This window comes from Cricetulus griseus, assembly GCF_003668045.3.
Source record: "Cricetulus griseus strain 17A/GY chromosome 1 unlocalized genomic scaffold, alternate assembly CriGri-PICRH-1.0 chr1_0, whole genome shotgun sequence".
NCBI lineage: Eukaryota > Metazoa > Chordata > Mammalia > Rodentia > Cricetidae > Cricetulus > Cricetulus griseus.
Window position 1 is genome coordinate 218872294 of NW_023276806.1, and position 19219 is coordinate 218891512.

At 42.2% G+C, this 19219-nt stretch overlaps 1 protein-coding gene across 2 annotated transcripts in view; it reads left to right on the plus strand.

Moving 5' to 3' along the window:
- The window catches only part of Slc25a13 (solute carrier family 25 member 13), a 189850-nt gene extending 175532 nt beyond the window's left edge, over nucleotides 1-14318 (plus strand). For both annotated transcript variants that reach the window (XM_027389891.2, XM_027389892.2), the window contains exons 15-18: nucleotides 2666-2804; nucleotides 12368-12526; nucleotides 12633-12723; nucleotides 13187-14318. In XM_027389891.2, coding sequence (XP_027245692.1) covers nucleotides 2666-2804; nucleotides 12368-12526; nucleotides 12633-12723; nucleotides 13187-13373 — 576 coding nt within the window. In that variant the 3' untranslated portion in view covers nucleotides 13374-14318. The remainder of the gene's footprint in view (nucleotides 1-2665; nucleotides 2805-12367; nucleotides 12527-12632; nucleotides 12724-13186) is intronic.
- The last annotated feature ends 4901 nt before the right edge of the window (nucleotides 14319-19219 follow it).

Genomic DNA, 19219 nt, shown 5'->3' on the forward strand with positions numbered 1-19219 from the left:
ATTGAAAAACTCAGAACAGTATTGAGAAGATGTAGACAGTGTGGAGCCATATGGAATCCATGCCTGTCTGTCTTCTACTTAAAAGATGCTCACTAGAGAGAGTGGTGTTTGGGGGTGAAATGAATGAAGAGATGGTATTTAAAAAGGCTGGTGTCCCCAGCATAGCAATCATTAAAGAAGGTGAGGAGCGATAGGTGGACCCTGACTGACCAGATGAATGGAGCATTGATAGCTTTAGCTGAAAGGAGTTAGGTGTATCAGTGAGAAGAAACTGGAAAAGCAAAGCTTTGAAAAGGATGAGATCGGAGGAGCCATCTGCAGGGCATCCTAAACTAAGGAAAGTCATACGAGTTTTAAAGAAGCAAGTAGATTAAAAGTAGAAACAACACAACTAGAGACTGAAGGAGATGGTAGGTCATTCATGGTCAAAACAAAACAAAAGCCATGCACTGTGGGTTTAAGAAAGAACGGAATAAGCCAGAGCAACCCCAGCATGACCTCAGCTCTTGGGTGGTTGCTTATGTTTCTGTTGTCAATACTCTGAAATGTTTACAGTGCTTTAACGAGTCTAAACAGTGGATTACATTTGTAGGTTTTTAAATAAACACCATATTCTATAGTGGGATTTTTCTATAGAAATTTAGTTTCCTTAAGAGAATCTATTATTAGCAAAGAAATAAGGGCAACCCAGAGGTCTGTCTATAAAATGTAATATTGGAGATCCATATGGCTAAGGGTATAGTCAAAAGGACAATTTATAGGACAAATCATACCAATCAAGAAATCTTCATGATTTATTTAGGAGGTAATGTGAGGTACTTTCTATTCACATTAGGAGAAGGAGCCATATTTAACTGATCTTTACTGAAATTGCATATTTGGTCTGCATCTTCTGGACACCACACACTTGTGAACAGATAACTAGAACTCATAGGAAAACTCGAAGCAAGAATCAAAATGGAGGAGAAAAAAACAAATTAGAAACTGGTACTAATTCTCTAAGCTTCTTTAAATAGCTAACCCTAAAGGAAGCAATGGGTGCTCTGAGTAGCTGCCCATACTGTCCTTTACTGTGTACCTCTCTCCCAAAAGCAAATTCTTCACGTCTAGTGCTTTAGACTTGTCTGCAGTTATCCCTAAGATGGCATTGGAGCATGGCCCTCACACAGGCAGTTGATAGATAAAGATCCTGGGCAGCAGGGTTTGCATGTGTGAAATGAGGACTTACGTGATGAATGCTGTACTTATTTTCTGTCAGTCATCTAACAGTTTGGAGAGTGACAGGCTATACTTGCATGAGCTGACACACAGCCCTTTTGCTAATACCTTCATGCAGAATGAGCACAAAACATCTCCTTGGGTCAGTCAGAAGAGGAATATTCAAACTCAGGCACATCTGGACAGAATCCAGATTCTGACCCGTGTTCTGGTTGAAAGGTTGAGCTCAACTGGGATTAAATTTAATAGGATTAAGTATAAAGTTCCTCTTGTATTACTTGTGTATGACAACTAATTAAGTTGCAGTAGACCCGGGTCAGAAACAGTTTCTGTGAAAAAAGACTGAGGGTTGTATACCTCCAGATCTCAGTTTGAGTCAGGAGAGAAATGCATTTCTTAGGAAGAGTCGGTTACAGTGAGTGACAGATGAGTGGTGGGAGAAACTTTGGCCTACTGGAGCCAACATCAGACAGAAATCCCCAATACTTCATGCCCAGGCCTCTGTATGTGTCATTGGATGTGACTAGATCTGTTGAGTCTGGGTGAATTCATTATTTTCTTTTGGGAATCTCTATAATTGGTAGAAATTTGGAGCATTAGAAATCTGTGAAAGAAACAGTTTAAATCATTAAGTGTTGAAAGGGGTAATTTTCTTCCCACTCAGACTGCCTAAGAAACATTGTACGTGTTGTAGTTTGCATTAGAACACCATATTCTATTTCTTGGTATCCTCAATGCTTGGGGCCCTCAGCAGGGCATGATTTTTGGCACCAGAAATTTATTTAGTGAAAACTTGAATTCTGAAGTTAATTGTCCTATGTTGAGTTCTTGAATGTGTCAGAATTATGGTAAATATTTTAAGGGATGCATTTATCAATATTTCATAAACCCTAAACAATGGATAAGAATCCAAGAACTCTCTGAAAAGATATATTTTATGTATATGTCATTTTTTTTTCTGGGAAAGACTCCAACACTTTCATCAGATTCTCAAATGATACAAAAATTGGACCTTTCCCTTTGCACCTACACAGCTTGTCTTTCTCTTGATGTATAAACAGAGAGGCACCTTGATTGTTGCTTCCTGTCTTAGTTTGAGATCAGCCAACAGCAACTTCCACCCACAGAGACTCGAAGAGAGTCTCACTCAGCAGGCAGAGCTCCAAAATTGTTTTAATTGAAATCTCAGCCACAGAGTAAACCGAGAACTCCTCTTTCCCACGTCCTCACACCCTGTGACAAATCTAGTTGTGTTTGGAAGAACAAGACGCAGACTTGTGGCTGGAAGGATTCTGGTTACATTTTACTGTTCCTCTTTCAGCGTGTTAAGTACAAATTTGGTCTTCTCCAGGAATATTTTGTTCTGAGGTGAGTTCCAGAGAAGCCTGACCTCCTCAATGGGATGTGTGTTTCATGTGGTGTTTCTTCCCCTTTGCAAACCTCACAGGGTGCCAAAGCATGCTTTCTGCGAGACATTCCCTTCTCTGCCATCTACTTCCCCTGCTATGCCCATGTGAAGGCTTCCTTTGCAAATGAAGATGGGCAGGTCAGCCCAGGAAGCCTGCTCTTAGCTGGTGCTATAGCTGGTAAGTCTTATCCCTGCAGTGCTGTGCTTTCCCACCACCCACCCCCAAACCCTCCAGCCTAACCCCACCCACACTACAGAAATAGGATTTTTTTTTCTCACAGTTTTTGACACAGTCCTCATGACGTTTTATGAATAGGTTTCAAGAGGCAGATAAGAAATTAATCTGCATTTTGTCAAGTTAGATTTTTTAAAATTTATTTTTATTTTATGTGCATCGGTGTTTGGCCTACATGTATGTCTGTGTGAGGTGTCAGATCCCCTGGAGAACTGAAGTTACAGACAGTTTTGAGCTGCCATGTGGGTGCTGGGAATTGAACCCAGGTCCTCTGGAAGAGCTGCCAGTGCTCTTAATTACTGAACTATCTCTCCAGCCCCCAAGTTAGATTATTAAGTAAATTTTGGCTTTAGAGTACTCACTAACGATTGGTTGATTTACTTGTTTGTTTGTTTTCTGTGGTACTGGCAGATTCTAATTCATGTTCCATATTATTTCCTAATTTCACTTAGTGGCACAAGAATGAAAATGGTTTGGTCTGAACTTTTTAAAATGCTGATGCCCTAAAGTTGCCTAAACAAATTATTGCATGTAAGCTTGCCCAAAACTTAAGCAAAAGTTATTGCCATTTATTTCGAAGAAGTGTAGTAGAACTTGAGGGCTGAGGAGACATCTCTTGAAGTGGCTGACGGCCAAGGGATAGATGTGTGTTTTTAGACTCACAAAAGTATTGTGGGGGTTAAGAGCAATAATAGACAAGGATTTAGAATAGTTGCCATTGTGTTAGTATTCAGAAATGTTCATCTATAGTGACTTTATTGTGTATAATTTAAAACTCCCTAAACATAGTTTTAACAGAATTTCCTTTTCAAATTCATGGCCCCTTTTTCTATAATTATTGTTGTTTCGTATGTGAGTGTGTGTGTGTTCTAAACATATAGATACGACCTGCTTAATCTATATAATGTTAATCTTATGTATATGTTTTCAGAGCTGACTCTTTGGTATTGGAAAACCCATTGGTGTTCTCTTCCTGGGAGAAGACTATTTTTCCGGCTTTCAGCACTCCTTAGTTGCCTCTAGATTTTTTAATAGGGTCTCAAGCTTTCCCCCTTCATGTTAGTGTGACTATTGCTGTCATCCTTGTTTATTTAGTTCATGCTTAGGCAAGCGTGTTGGTGAGACTTCTGGGAGACACAATCTTACAGCAGACTTTCTGCTCATCTGGCTCTTACCCTGTCTGTCCCTCTCCCACAAATACCCTGAACCTTAAATGGGTCTTGTTTTGTAGATAGATCCGTTGGGGCTAGGCTCCATATCTCTACATTTTGATCAGTTACAGTTTTCTGTAATGATCTTCATCTGTTGCAAAGAGAAGTTTCCATGATAAGGGTTGAGAACTACACTTACCAGTGGGTATAAGAATAAATATTTAGGCTAGTTGGGGGTTATACTTGTTTAGTAAACTGGCAGTTGTAGATTTTTCCTCCAAGATCTATGACTTCACTAGTCCTAAGTAGTTGGCTAAGTTTCTAGCACAAGGTATGATTTCATTTCTTGTTGGCCAGGCCTTCAGTCCAATTAGAGAGCTGTTGGTTACCACCAAGATATACATGCCACTATTGTCCCCTTGGGGTTATTATGTTGTGCCAGTTGTTTGGTTCGGAGGCATCATAGTTGGGGAGGACTATTGGTTTCTGCTCTCCTTTCAAAGCTTGTGTGGTGCCTTTCTGGTACCATGAGAGATAATTGATTCTCAGGGAGGAGTTTTTCAGGTTAGATCCAGCGCTGGTCCTCTTGGTCCTGTGTCTGAAGTGCATGGTATCGTCAGCAATCAAAACTTAACTGCTGACACCAACACTAGCCTATAAAGCCTCTTAGACAATATTGGCCAGTAACTCAAAAGAGAGTGCTTCATGCCTTGTGTTGAGATTCTTATTAGATAGTCTATGGCTCCTGGGAATGTCATCATCTGCCCAGGTGGGAAATTTTCATTTAACTATTTGTGAATGTATACGCATGGATTTATATGTTACAGGTTTTTTTTTTATTAAGTAGATAACTAATAGTTAAGTTTTCACATATCCTTATTATTTACTCTCCCCCTTCCTTCTGTGTTCATCTCTCTCCTCTCTAAAGCCCCCACCCCTGGATTACCTGCATCTGTATCTCTCTTTACTTTCTAAGTTTTTATGTAATTTCTTCTGATATTTGAAGTTAGGAGCCTCAGATGAGAGAAACCAGCTAATATGGTTTCTTTCTTTGTCTAGGACACCTCACTCATCTGTTCTTTTCTAGTTCAGTCCACTATCTTCAGATTTCATAAGAGCGTTTCTTTGCAAATGAAGAGTATTCCATTGTATTAGAGTTCTCTAGAGGAAAAGAACTTATGGAATGAGTATCTTTCTCTACACACACACACACACGCACACGCACACACACACGCACGCACACTATGAACAGAAAGTCCAAGAATCCAGTAGTTGCTTAGTCCAAAAGGTTGGATATCTCAGCTGGTCTTCAATTTATGTAGGAATCTCAAATAAATAGGCTCCAATGCCAGTGATGGAATAGATGTGCTAACAAGGCAAGGGCAAGTAGGCCAAGAGCAAAAGCTTCCTTCTTCTATGTCCTCATATAGACTTCCAGCAGAAGGTGTGGCCCAGATTAAAATTGTGTCTTCCTGCTTCAAGATCCGCATCAAAGATGTGTGTCTTACCCATCTCAAAGGTCCATCCATACTAGAAGTGGATTCACCCACCAAATCAAGCAAAAAAAAAAAAAAAAAAAAAAAAAAAAAATCTTTCCTAGATGTGTCCTTTATTTCTGGATCATAGTTCATTCCAGATGTAGTCAAGCTGACAACCAATAATAGCCATCATAACCATTGTATATATGCACCACATTTTTATTATCTATTAGTTAGTTGAAGGATGTTTAGGTTGTTTCCATTTTCTAGCTATTGTGAGAAAAGCAGCAGTGAACATGACTGAGCAAGGATCTGTTGGGTAGAGTCTAGCTAGGTGAGTCCTCCTTTTTTCTTTTTTTTTCTTTTTTTTTTTCTTTTTTTTTTTTGGGTTTTTCGAAAGCTCTGTGTAGCTTTCAAACCTATCCTGGCACTCACTCTAGAGACCAGGCTGGCCTTGAACTCACAGAGATCCACCTGCCTCTGCCTCCCAAGTGCTGGGATTAAAGGCGTGGGCCACCAATGCCTGGCTAGGTGAGTCCTCTTGATCCTCCCCTCCACACACTCTCCCCAACCCCCCAAGTCTATCCCTATCCCACATCCCAGTGCCCCAGGCAAGTCTGGCCTCTTCTGTCTATACTACTACCAATCTCTAGGTTTCCATCAGGACCCTCTTTGCCTCCTTCAACTTATTAGTCCCTCCCATGCTACATCCAAACTCTTCACACAGCCAGATCCTGAACATCCTTCTCCAGGAACTAGCTGGGGAAACTCACCCAATACTTCCCTTCTCATACCACCCCGGCATCTGTCCCTAGACTCCAAGCTTGGACTAAGACACAGTCCTGAACACCAGTCCAGTCCCCTGTGCCCATCTGATGTCACTCAACCTAAGCCGCATCCAATTTCTAGGCCCACCCCAACCTGCACATTCCCTCTTCTGTTCCATCCTGTTCTGCCCATATTAGACAAGAACTGACAAAAGAGGTCCACATGCTCAGATCTCAACGCAAAATAGTTAAACAATATGAAAGATCCAGATAGCATCTCCATCTCCACCCATGTCCAAATCTACCGGTCCTGTGAAATGTCAGCCAATAAAAATTTCCTTGATGAAGAAAAAAAAAAAAGAAAAGAAAAAAAAAAAGAAAGGAAAGAAAATAATTACCTTCATGAACTCTAGAACACAGAATTAAAAAAAGAAAATAATCACAAATGTCATCAAAGAGTTCTAGGAATTTAAAGAAGACACAAAGCAAAACAGCTTAATAAACTTAAAAGTGATGAACTTGAAGAGAATAAATGCCTGAGTGATGCCCAAGAAAACACAAATGTAAGACTCATGGAAAGGATGAATACAATCCAAGATTTTAAAATAGAATTCAATAAAGAGATCGAATCATATAGTTCTTAGTCTTAGAACTGTCCAAAGGACTGAAACTTTTACATAAGTGATTTTTATCAAAACAAAGCAAATTGTTAGGCTTAAAGACTTTCTCTGGTCTTGGATCTGTCTTTTAGGAGAAATGGATTCTGGGAACTGAGTTTGCTGGTAGAAAGTATGATTGTTTTTAACATGAAACCACAATAATCTTGCAGTTCTGGAGGCATTGCTGGTATTTAAGCACCACAGCCACCCTAGTCTCTAGTGTCCCAGTTAGTTACTATTGCTGTGCTGAAACACTAGGACCAAAAGCAACTTGGGGAGGAAACAGTTTGGTTTATACTTTCCCATCACTGTTCATCACTGAAGAAGTCAGGACAGGAACTCAAACAGGGCAGGAACCTGGAGGCAGGTCATGGAGGAGTGCCGCTTAATGGCTTGCTCCACATGGCTTGCTCAGCTTGCTTTGTTACAGGACTCAGGACCACCAACCCAGTGGTACTCCTACCCGCGATGGGCTGGGCCCTTCCCCATCAATCACTGATAGGCTTGCCTATGCCCAGTCTTATGGTTCCATCCTCTCAGATGACTGTAGCGTATGTCAAGTTGACATAAAACTAGCCAGCACACCTGGGATGCCTTTATTACTACCCCAGAGCTTCTCAGTTTTAAATAAGTACTTAATGTTTCTTTTTGGATGTGGGTCAGAAGTAGTTTTTTTTGGGTGCCTGTGGCTCAAGGTAAGAGCGAAGTGGCTGCTGACACAGAAGATTTGATAGTTGAATAATTCAATTCTTAGAGCCTTGAGAATAAAAAGTAGTGGAGACAGATCAGGGTGATGAAGTGGACATTCTCACTTTAATGTCTTAAAGTGCTAGAAAATACACATTAAAAACAGTAGCACTCTACTCAGGAAGCAACCAGACTGAGTCTGAAGTTGATGAGGCTATAGGCCAAAGCACTGGCAGGAAAAACTATTGATAATGTAAAAGCCTAAGTGGAGAGACTCTTGACCTGAGTGAACAGTGTAATGCCTGAGGAATTCTAAAAGAGGTAAGTTAGAAAGCTGCATTTCTGGACATATAGCCAGCTTAGCCACTCCCCATGTCACCTAGAGCTTCAAGCAACATTTGTCCGCCCGTTGAAACCTCAGAGTGGTGATGTAGAGAATGAGCCATGGGCCTGGAAATAGCATGTGTAGAACTGATGGAAAGCAGGGCAGGGCTTAAGCTCATGTCAAACCTTAACCACAGGTACAGCAAAACATAAATTAACAGCTCTTTCCTAGCGGAGTAGAAAATAAACTATTCTCACTGCACCGTTCAGCTTTCTGCATGTCAGCATTTGGGAAGGTTCAGCCCTGCCAGCCTGCCTTAGCGCCTGCAGCATGAAGGATTCTCCCATCCAAAACAGCGCTGTAGGAGAAGCAGGTCTGGAGTGTGGCTGGTGCCACCCACGGCTAAATGCAGTGGCTGCTCAGCCCGCCATTTCACTCCGAGTATCAGCAGACAGCCAGGCATCCTCAGACAGGAAGGGGCAGCAAGGAAAGTTATCCGAAAAGAGACAGAGAAAAACGTAATTTGGCAACTGGAGGGAAACTTGCAAGAACTGTAAGTCGGAAGCTTGGAGGAGATTCTTTGTGTCTTACATTTCATTCTTAAATAAATAAAAAAAGTATACAGGAAGTTATAAAAACAATATAGGGTCTTTAACCTCCTCTTTCATAACTATCACACAAGGTAAAAATTGGGAAATTGGCTTGTTGTAACACATGTGAAGTTCTGTGGCATTTAAAATTTATTTTGTGTGCTTATTTGAGGTGTTGAGGATGGGCATTGATTACTTGATTATTTAGAGACAGCTTCACATTAGGGTGATCAGGGCTGACCTTGCACTCACTTGGAGGCCAGAATCGACCTTGGGTGGTTTTTGCTTTTTAACTAATGAAATGATTGTTAAAATCAAAGACCCATATGGTTCTGAATGATAGAACAGATCTGACTGAAGAAAACCCAGCTTGGCCTCACGTAGAGCTGTTCACCCATGACCGCAACACTCAGGAAGATAAGGCAGGAGAATGAAGAGTTTGAGGACAGCCTGAGTGCCGCAGTAAGACCTGCCTTGAGAAAAGAATGAGGAAAAGGTGAAGAAGTTAGACATTTGGGAAATAAAGACCTGGTAGGGACAACACTCATGTGGCACAAAAATACATAGTGGGAAATAAGAACATTGAAGCGGCGTGTAGGTCTACTGACTTTTCAAAACAGGTTCACTGAATATCAGGGTTACAAGAGAAGGACAGCAGACAACTGAGTACCAGGAGACGAGGTCTGGAACCACAGTGATGTTCCCAGACTTAGTAGCATCCAGGGGGAGGACGGAGCTTTGTCTGCACAGGCTTCCGGGGCTCCTTTCTCTGTAGCCAAATGAGGAGTGAATTTAAGAAGGACAATGTGGCATACTTGAAGCATCATTGACAGAAAAGTTATAGCTCTAAATCACTCAAAATGTTTGCTGATTCGGGTATTCGTATTTGTTATGCAAGAAGAGCTGTTGGGAGACATGGGAAGGATAGAAAAAAAAAAAAAAAAAAAGGCCCAAACAAAAGTGAACTACCATTCTTGATTTGGTGGAAGAGGCTGTAAATGTGTTAGAGAGGCACACATGTAAATGTGTTAGTGAGATAGATATTTGCGGGCCACAGCTATGTCATGTTTATTGTATTTATCAAGGAATGGAGAGCAAAAGGGAAGTAACAGGAAATAGAGGAGATAGAAAACATACATGGGACATGAGGAATGAGTCCAGTAGCCACCATCAATGGAAATGGATCCAGTGTCCTAAGTGAAAACAAAACACTTCCATTTCAGCTACAAAAGAAAATCTAAGTCAGCTTCAATTTGAACAGTATCAACCAACCTTTGTGAATTGTCAACGCAGCATGCCTTAGAACTAATCTAAGCTTAGAAGTATAAAGATTTTTCTCCTTCATACTGAGTAACCTTATCACATGGCTGTCAATAGCCAGCCTAGTAAGTTGATCATATAGACAAGAGCTGAGAAGAAGAATTTGGAAGCTCTTGGCCTTGACCTAAAAGAATTGTGTATTCTCCATTTAAGCTTTAAATGGAGAAACGCAAAGTTATTACTGTTAATATGGTACTTATGAAAAATAATGCCTCTGGCTCCAAAGCTGTCTGGATTCACCAAGTCAATTTTTCTTTTTGCTATCAGTGATCTTCTGGAGTAGTTGGGGGATCCCTAGAAAACCCATAGTTGTTTTAATTGGCTGCTGAGCACCCAATATCATTTTTGTTGCTAAGATGGTGCATGGCTAAGGGCTATGCATGTGTGTCTTTTTTTTAAATTTTTTATTAATTTTACATACCAACCGCAGTTCCCCTTCCCTCCCCTTCTCCTGTCTCCCCTGCCCCCACTTCGAATATATGAGTCTTATAGATAAAGAATCAAGCAGGCTGGCTGCATGCTTCCTGTTGAGGACATAGAAGATACTTTCTTTTCTTCTGGTCCCCCCTTCTTCCACTCCCAGGCCATTTCATCCATGTGGCTTCAGGCTTTGGAAAGCAGTCTTTGCCTATTGTCTGGTGATTAAGCCCTTTGTAGGACCTGTGGCTGGTCTGACCAAGTTTTTGAGTAGCTGAACTCAGTTTTCCAGGTTTACTGTCAGCCCCTACCTTAGAAGTCTCCACGGTGATGTCTGTAGTGACTCCTAGACTTGAGCTACAGATGGATATGACTGAGCTTGTGTTTGGGTTGTAGGATTTCTCGAGCACACATATACATCAATCTCCTTTGTCAGACAACTTATTAAGTAGTTTATGTGGTTCTTTTAGCATTTTCTTTTCTTTTTCTTCTTCTTCTCCTTCTCCTTCTCCTCCTTCTTTTTTTGTTTGTTTGTATTTTGTTTTGTTTTTTGAGAGACAGGCTTTGGAGGCTGTCCTGGAACTCGCTCTGTAGAGGTCCGCCTGCCTCTGCCTCCCGAGTGCTGGGATTAAAGGCGTGCACTTCTTTTAGCATTTTCATTCAGACATATTCTCATTGGATCTATTCTTCCTACTCTCCTCCTTTCCAATACTTGTCTCATGACCAGGAAATATTTACAAAAAAGAACATTTCCCCCATTCTTGCCCCCATGTCTTTCACAGCCCCTCATGATCATACCTGCAAAGTGATCAGGAGGATTTTATTTTGTCTAGAGGAGAGTCCCTACTAAACTCCCTCTAAATGAGGAAGTGCAGCAGAATGGTTAGTGTGAACGCAGTGGGTTTCTAAGCATTTTTTTTTGTGTTTCCTTTCATCATGTCAGGGGATAGATTCCTGGCTCAACATGACAGCAGTCCCTCTAAGCTAATAGGAGGCTCACTAGGACTTCTTAGATAAGCACTGGATACAGAGTGAGCTTTTCACATGTATGACTGCAGATTTAAATGGAGAGGCAAGAGGAAGACACTGCTTTTCTGGTAGAAACGGGAGCATGTAATACACAGTGACACACCCCCTCCCGCTCACACTGTGCCTTTAAAACTGTCTGTTGAAGGATGAGATGGAGTTATAAGCCAGACCATGTTGGTTTGGACAGAAATTCTTACAGAATTATTAAGCCTTAAAAAAAGCAAAGGGGATTTATGCATCTGCATCTGACCAGTTTGGTTTGGAATAGGTTCATAATGGAAAAGTAATAAAACCATAAGAGACAGTGTTTTCTGAATAGTCTCCCTTTTAAAAACTCTAAACATGGGCTGTCCCATTTTTGGATAAAAACAACTGTAGAAAATTTTCCCGTTGGTAATTTGGGGAGGGATTTTGTTGTTGTCGTTGTTGTTCCTTTCTCATTGATTTTATACCAGCCAGTATAAATTTTATACCAGCCAGTATAAATTTTAAGGCTTCTGTTAAAAATGGTCCAGTTGTATCAGTTTTGGGAGGAGGACAGATCAGTGTGAAGAGTCACACACAGGCTCTCAGTGTTTACTTTGCTATCATTACAGCCTTCTGGTAAGAGAGGTTAGGGTTTTGGAGTGCAGGGTGGCTGGATGTGTGAGAGGAGCAGCCTCCTGTGACTGCCAGCAGCCAGGAAACCATGAAGAGGAAACACATAATAAGCCTCACCTCTGAAAAATCAGACCTAATAACTCTGTGAGGTTCTGATTTCAACAGGGAAGCAAAAAAAAAAATTTTTTTTTTTTAAAAACCACTTTCTCTGTTTGTTCTCAACCACTTGAAATAGTGTTACGGATAAATAATTGCTTAAAAATATTTATGTATTTAAGAATAGAAACAACAAATGAAGGTAGGAGGGGGCCGTGGACACTCGCTGACAGGACCGGCGTGTTGTGCTTTCCAGAGGACTGCAAAATGGGCGCTTCATTGCACTGGCTTCCTCACTCTCTTTCCACGGCTCGCAGTTCAAAACCCAGTTATTTTTATAGAGTGAGAATGTGAGTGGACTAAGATGCTGCTGTGTCTCGCCCACAGGTATGCCTGCAGCATCCTTAGTGACCCCTGCTGATGTTATCAAGACTAGATTACAGGTGGCTGCCCGGGCTGGCCAGACCACTTACAGCGGTGTGATGGACTGCTTTAGAAAGATCCTTCGGGAAGAAGGCCCCAAAGCTTTGTGGAAAGGAGCTGCTGGTATGGAAGTAATTGGTTCTTAACTAACCCTTTGGTATCAGGTCTTTTTTTTATATATATATAAAGTCTAATGGTTATCTGTTATTTCTTTCCATCTGTGTCATAGCCCGTGTGTTCCGGTCCTCACCACAGTTTGGTGTCACCTTGCTGACTTATGAGTTGCTGCAGCGATGGTTCTACGTTGATTTCGGAGGAGTGTAAGTGTTGTGGTGAGGTGCCGCTAAACCCCTGCATCCTCTAGCGCTCAGTTCTTGTGAAATCACAGGAGGCTGTCTGGATCCTGTGACAGTGTGCTCGAGGTCATTTCAAAGGGAGTGCGCACTTGACTAGAATCTAATTTTTGTTGCACGTTGCATCATTTTATTGGTTTCTACTGGGATTTTGTTGTTGTAGTTTTTTGTTTGTTTGTTTGTTTGTTTTGGGTTTTCGAGACAGGGTTTCTCTGTGGCTTTGGAGGCTATCCTGGAACTAGCTCTTGTAGACCAGGCTGGTCTCGAACTCACAGAGATCCGCCTGCCTCTGCCTCCCGAGTGCTGAGTGCTGGGATTAAAGGCGTGTGCCACCAATGCCCGGCACTACTGGGATTAAAAAAAAAACAAACAAACAAAACAAAACAAAACAAAAAAAACTCAGTTGATACCGATTTACTCTTTCCCATAGGAAGCCCATGGGATCCGAGCCAGCTCCTAAATCCCGGATTACTCTGCCTGCTCCCAATCCTGACCATGTCGGAGGCTATAAACTGGCAGTTGCAACATTTGCAGGGATTGAAAACAAGTTTGGACTTTACCTACCTCTCTTCAAGCCGTCAGCATCTACCTCAAATGTTACTGGCGGGGGCCCGTAGGAGGGCTGCCCTGGACGTGGCTGTAGAATGGTTGGAACTGCAGTGAGCCCCATCTCAGATTGAAGCGTGGCTTCACCCCTTCTGCATCTGTCTCATTTAAATTCAGGTCAATGCTTTCTATATTAAATGCAATCATTCGTTTTCTGGATGTTTTTGTACCAAGATCATGTGGAATTATTCCTAATTATTCTTTGGCACTCTGCCCACAAACCTGTGTTTGTATCTTTTATACACTGGGATTTGGGCAACACTAACTTGATCTAGAGTAAGTCTGAAAGGAAATTAGGGATGTCTCCTACCTGAATGATAGTCTATAGTCTCGCTGAGTCTACTGAAAGGCAACCATGGTTCCTAGAGCAAAGAGTTCTGAGGATGTTTAAGGTAATAGAAAGCTGGGTATATATTTATAAAAATGAAAAACACTGGAAGGGAAAAACCCAAATATCCAGCCCCGACTCAAATTTTAAACATGCACAAATTTGGCCTCTGGATTATATTATGAAAGGTTTATGTGAAACATGTTTTTTCATAATGAAAGCCACATTGAGGATGTTTAGTAATCATCTTCTCTTACTAGTACCAAGTCTACTAGGGAAAAGTTTTGGATGTTAAGGAAGTGCTTTTGGCATTCTTTATTAGAGAGACAGGAGAAACTGAGACACAATCCTACTCCTGAGTGTGCTGATTTGGGGTTAATACTTGTATGATGAGCACATGCTGATTCCTGCCACTTTTACCAGACACTGTAAGAATAATGTCCACCACCTCATGCTGGCACAAGCGTACTCCCACCCCCTAGCTGGCACCCATTTGCCTTTAAAATCACTTTATCTTGAATCATGTCAGACAAATGTTCTCTAAGTTTTTATTTAATCTGGGGTGCTTTGTATCATGGTCAGAAGCTTGTGTGTTTGCAAAGTGGGAAATAAACTATTTTTAAAGCTACTGATTGCTTGCTCATGTGTGTTTCCATGATGAATGGCAAACATGATTGTCATAATGGATTCTTCTTCATGCTACGTTTGGGGATAGCCTATTCCTACCGGCATTATCTTTCATGGTAATTTGTGAGCTCATTTTCATGGTCTAGAATGAGTAGGAGAACATATGTTTCACTCTGGGAAAGGAAAGAACTACTGATACCTTGCCCTAGTTACCTTTTAACACTTGAGACAGTTTGTGTGTTGGAAAACATGTGCTCATGTGGCCATGTTTCTCTGTACGTACTTAGGTGTGAATGTACACGTGTGCACTTGCCTATGGAAACCAGAGTTCAGCACTGGATGTCTTTCTTGCTCACTTTCCTTCTTCATTACTGAGAAAGGAACTCTCATGGAATTAGAGTTGAACAATTTGGCTACCTAACTAGCCAATGAGCTCCAGGGATCCACATGTTCCCATATACACAAACATACCACCTGTTCTTGGCTAACGTGAGTGTCTGCAGTCCTGGGTTTCTATGTTCTGATGGGTCCAAACTCAGGTCTTCATGCTTACACAGCAGGCATGAAACTGGCAGGACCATCCTCCCAACTCCACTTGGTATAATTTCTTACCACGATGCTTTCAAACAATGTAAAGCTTCAGTGGAAGTTTTCATAAGAACTGGTGTGAAGTGATATTTATTGTAATTTACTACCGAGTTATACCAGGACCATATTTTGCTGCATCTAACCCTTGCTGATATTTGCCTCGCAGTGATGATTTTGGAAAAGAAGTTAAACTTCAACAGCAGTCATCTCTCAAAGATGACTGATTGATCTATTGGGGTTTGTATGAATATTCTTACTCTCTGGAGGTCCCCATCCCTGTCCTAACACACACAGAGTTACTTTGCAATTGCGAAGAGTCAACATCTTCTGTAAGTTTTTGTTGCAGGTGTGGATCTTTGTCAGAAATAGGACATGTGTACACATGACTCCTTTCACGTCCGTTTGACCAAACGAAGGAGTACTTTCCATCACATGATATGACACCTAATGTGGGAATTACCAATACGGAGTCAGGTAAAAATATAAGGGTATTTATTAGGGAAAAGCCTTACTTACAGAGTGACCTAGCCAGCCGGCAGGGCAGCAGTAAGTACAGCAAGCCGAAGATGAAATGGAAGACGGGAAGCCCACATGCACGCCCTCGCTCTTAAACTACATCACCCTGACCACGCCCTCGCAGGCACACCTGTAACCAGCCCCTAGCAGGTGTGGTTATAGTGTCCCCTGCAGACACCTATATCGCCCTCAGAGACCAGTACCTGTATGAGGATGGTATAAAACACAGAGCCCCAGCTTTGGGTTTTAGAGTCTGCAGGAATGCCTCCCAATTCTTACATTCTCTTTCCACACTTGCTAGAAATTTTATAGAAGATCAGATTTTTGTGGAAAAAAAAAAAAAAAAAAAACACTGACCCACACACGTCTCATAAAAAGTACGTGGTCCACCCATTTCTTTACGAGCTGTTGGGTTTGATGAGAGAGTGCCCTGGCTTTGCTTGGACTTATGCAGTGCCGAGGGTGAATAAGAAGAAACCAGAGACCCAGAAGTTGGTAGAGATAGGACTGCATTGTCTTGTGTTTCCTTGAAATCCTTGACTTTTTCTGTTCAGGAGGCAGTGACTTGAGAGTCTGAAGGAGGCCTATTTTCCATGACTTCTGCTCGGTGGGTGGCAGGCCTATGACAGGCCTAGAATTGGACTGCAATCATCGTGTGGTGAAAACCACGTGAAATTTGTTCTGAGTTTTTCTTCTCCCCAAAGTGACAGCACAACTGCTGTCATTGCTGCAGTCAGTCCCTGGACCATGTCCCTCCTTCAGGCTGAGGCGCTGTATGCTTCCTGGCCTTCCCCAAGGGAACCAGCCTCCCCTAGTGTAGAGCCCAGGAGCCCTGCAACTGTGCTCTTGGCCCACCTCATGATTACTTGGGAGGTGGGAGACAGGCCTAATTTTCGTAGCAGCCTTTTTAATTTTTTTCCAAGGAGAGGAAAAAATGTGAAGCTGACCACAAAGTGAACACACTGATTCTTGGGTTCCAGTCGTGGCTGGGTTTCTTGAAGCTGGGTGGCACGCTGTCGCCAAGCCCCTGCTGCACCTCATAACCCACAACCGTTTGCCGAGCTCCCTGGGGTCGCCTTAATCCCAGCAGCCAGGGTCGCACAGGGAAAAGTAAGAATTCTGGCACAGAAAGGAGTCGTTTAAATGCTTATTGCATTTCAAGCTTCAGTTTTTACTTAGCTAAAATATTTAGCATTGCTGGAAAACAATGTTTAAATCTTCGTACTTATATGTTATTTAATGGTGTGGCCTGTGTAAACCTTGGGATGCTTACATTTTGACAGTCTTCTGGAAATGTTTAACTGCACATAACTCAGTGAGCAAGGAATAAAGACGGGGAACAAATTACGCTTGAAACTGTTGGTATCCTCCTCGGAGTGTGCATTCAGAACACACGGCTTGGTGGAAAGCTTCAGGTGCAGAGATGGGGAGCACTTCAGTGATAGCATTTGATGAATCTGGTTTAGAACCAGTCTATCTGCCTTCCCAATTAACCTCCCCTCCAAGCCGTCGTTCGCCTCTGACCACAGAAGCCAGACTTGCAGGGATGAATTTGTACTCTTGCCACTGAGCAAAATCCCATTTTAAATTCTGGGTAATCGAATGCTTTCAGGATGTGGATTTTTCCACAGCTTTCTAAAATGTTCTTTCCACAAGCGTCTTCCACAAAGGGGTGTTTGCCTTTTGCTTTACCTTGGGGACACAAGGGGGGCTGTGGGGCGGCAATCTTCTCCGGTGGGTTCAGCCTTTGGTATTAGGAAGACAAGATGTGCTCACAAAATTGCCTACTGCTTCGTAATGTCTCCGGCACCAACACCCTCACTTGTGTTTTTCTGGACAGTGGCAGCTTCTCCCTTGAAACCCAACAGGGCTCTGTAAGGGAGGGGCTCTTCTAAATTTTGTTGTACATTTTAAGTTATCATTTAGAAGTATGCACGGATGAACAGTCAAACTGATGGGTTTTTGATAAATGTATTTTCCTCCACTGTGTTGTCTGTTTTGTCATTGCTGTTATTGATTTTTATGATACTTAAGAATTAAACACTAGGGCCTTGGACAAATGTCCTATTGTAGAGCTGTATCCCTAGCCTTTTTTGCTTTTTTGTTTTGAATCAGGTCTTTCCCAAGTTGCCCTAGAAGACCTGGAAAACTTTTGATCTTTTGCTCTCAGGCACCCAATGACTGGGAATACAAGCTTGTGTCACCACACTGGGGACACAGGCTTGGGTCACCACGCTAGGGACACAGACTTTTCCCATCAGGCTGGGGACCCATGCTTGTGCCATCAGGCTGGGGACACAGGCTTGTCCCATCAGTCTGGCTCCCACTCTGCCTACTAGAGTTAAAACCGGAAATGAAGATCAACTGATACATTCCTACATATCAAACACTTTCTCTAGAAATCATAAGCCAATCTTTTATCAAATCAACATAGTTATGATTTTAATTATTAGGAACTTGTTGCTGTGAGTCAGGAAGGATCACATAAATTCAAAGATGAATTTAAACTCCCTGGTCATTGTGAAAACTAAACTGTTGTTGAAGAGTCCACTCCCTTGAGCTGAGTGCTACCTTGGGCTTGAGATGGGTTGTGAATCATTTTTCTTATCAGTGGGTAGCATTTGAAGCTTGCTCTTTGTCTCTCAAATCCTTTGGAAGCGGCTGAGAACAGTGGGTTTGTTTCCAGAAAGGTTTGTTTTTAGCTAATGCATTAATTGACCGAGAAGAGGCCGAATGGAGCACTGCTTTCATCTGCTGGGGACCTAATAAAATAACCTTGTTTGCTTTGAGATGCTGGCCTGTTAAAGGGGTTTTGCTTAAGGCAAAACCACAGTCCCCTTGAATAACTCTTGGAGGAAAACTAGGGAATTCTGCCTGTCTGAGGCTGACTCCTGGGTCACAGACACTCCTCCCTTCGCTCTGATCTGGCCACCGAGGCTCTGCTTCAGCATGACACTCCTCAAGGGTGACTCCTTTTGAGCAGTAGAGCAGTTACCAAGGTGATTTTAAAGTTGACCTAAATTCTTAAAACAGACTTGTATAATAAGGTGGAGAAAAGCAAGTCCGGAGTAAAATAATGAAAGGCATTGAAGACATACATCCCTGTGCCCTGAGCTCTACACTGCTGACATCAGCTTTGGCTGTGGTCTCCACACATTGTTCTCAGAGGATAGAGTTCTCTGACTTGTAAGGACAGGAACTTCAGATGCCAGACATGGTCTTATTAAGCCTCCCTTGGTCCTCAAAGAGATGGTATCCTTCTCTCCGTGTTAAAAACAAGGAGACAGAGACCCTCAATAAGTTTGCCCATAGTGCTTAGGCTCCACAGTGTTGGAACTCAGGTTTGAATCTGGTTTCTTGACAGCCCGCCCTCCCCTAGGAAGGTCTCTTAGTAAAACCCATGCAGAGAGTTCTTAGGATAGTACACTGGTTTTCTGGTGGTCAGTTCTCACCATTGGACACGCTGTGCCTACCTTAGAGTAAGGGAAATGTGATCTCCACTTGTTTATCTTACCAAGGATATTTGCTACCTCAAAGAACTCCAGAGCTTGAGGGCCAGGTGAATCGTGAACCAGCCTTTTGAGGTTCCTCGTAAACAAGCTGACAGCCTAGTAAAGACAGAGGGGAGGACTGAGGGAAACTTGAAGCATCTGCCCACGGGAGTAAAATTGGAAGGTAATGTGGAAAAAAGCAGAGACAAGTTTACAAACTGTTACAGTGCCACATGATATGAGCCAACGGAATTGGATTATCTTCAAAATCTCTAATTAGAAAAAGCTATTCTCTGCCGAGGGTTGC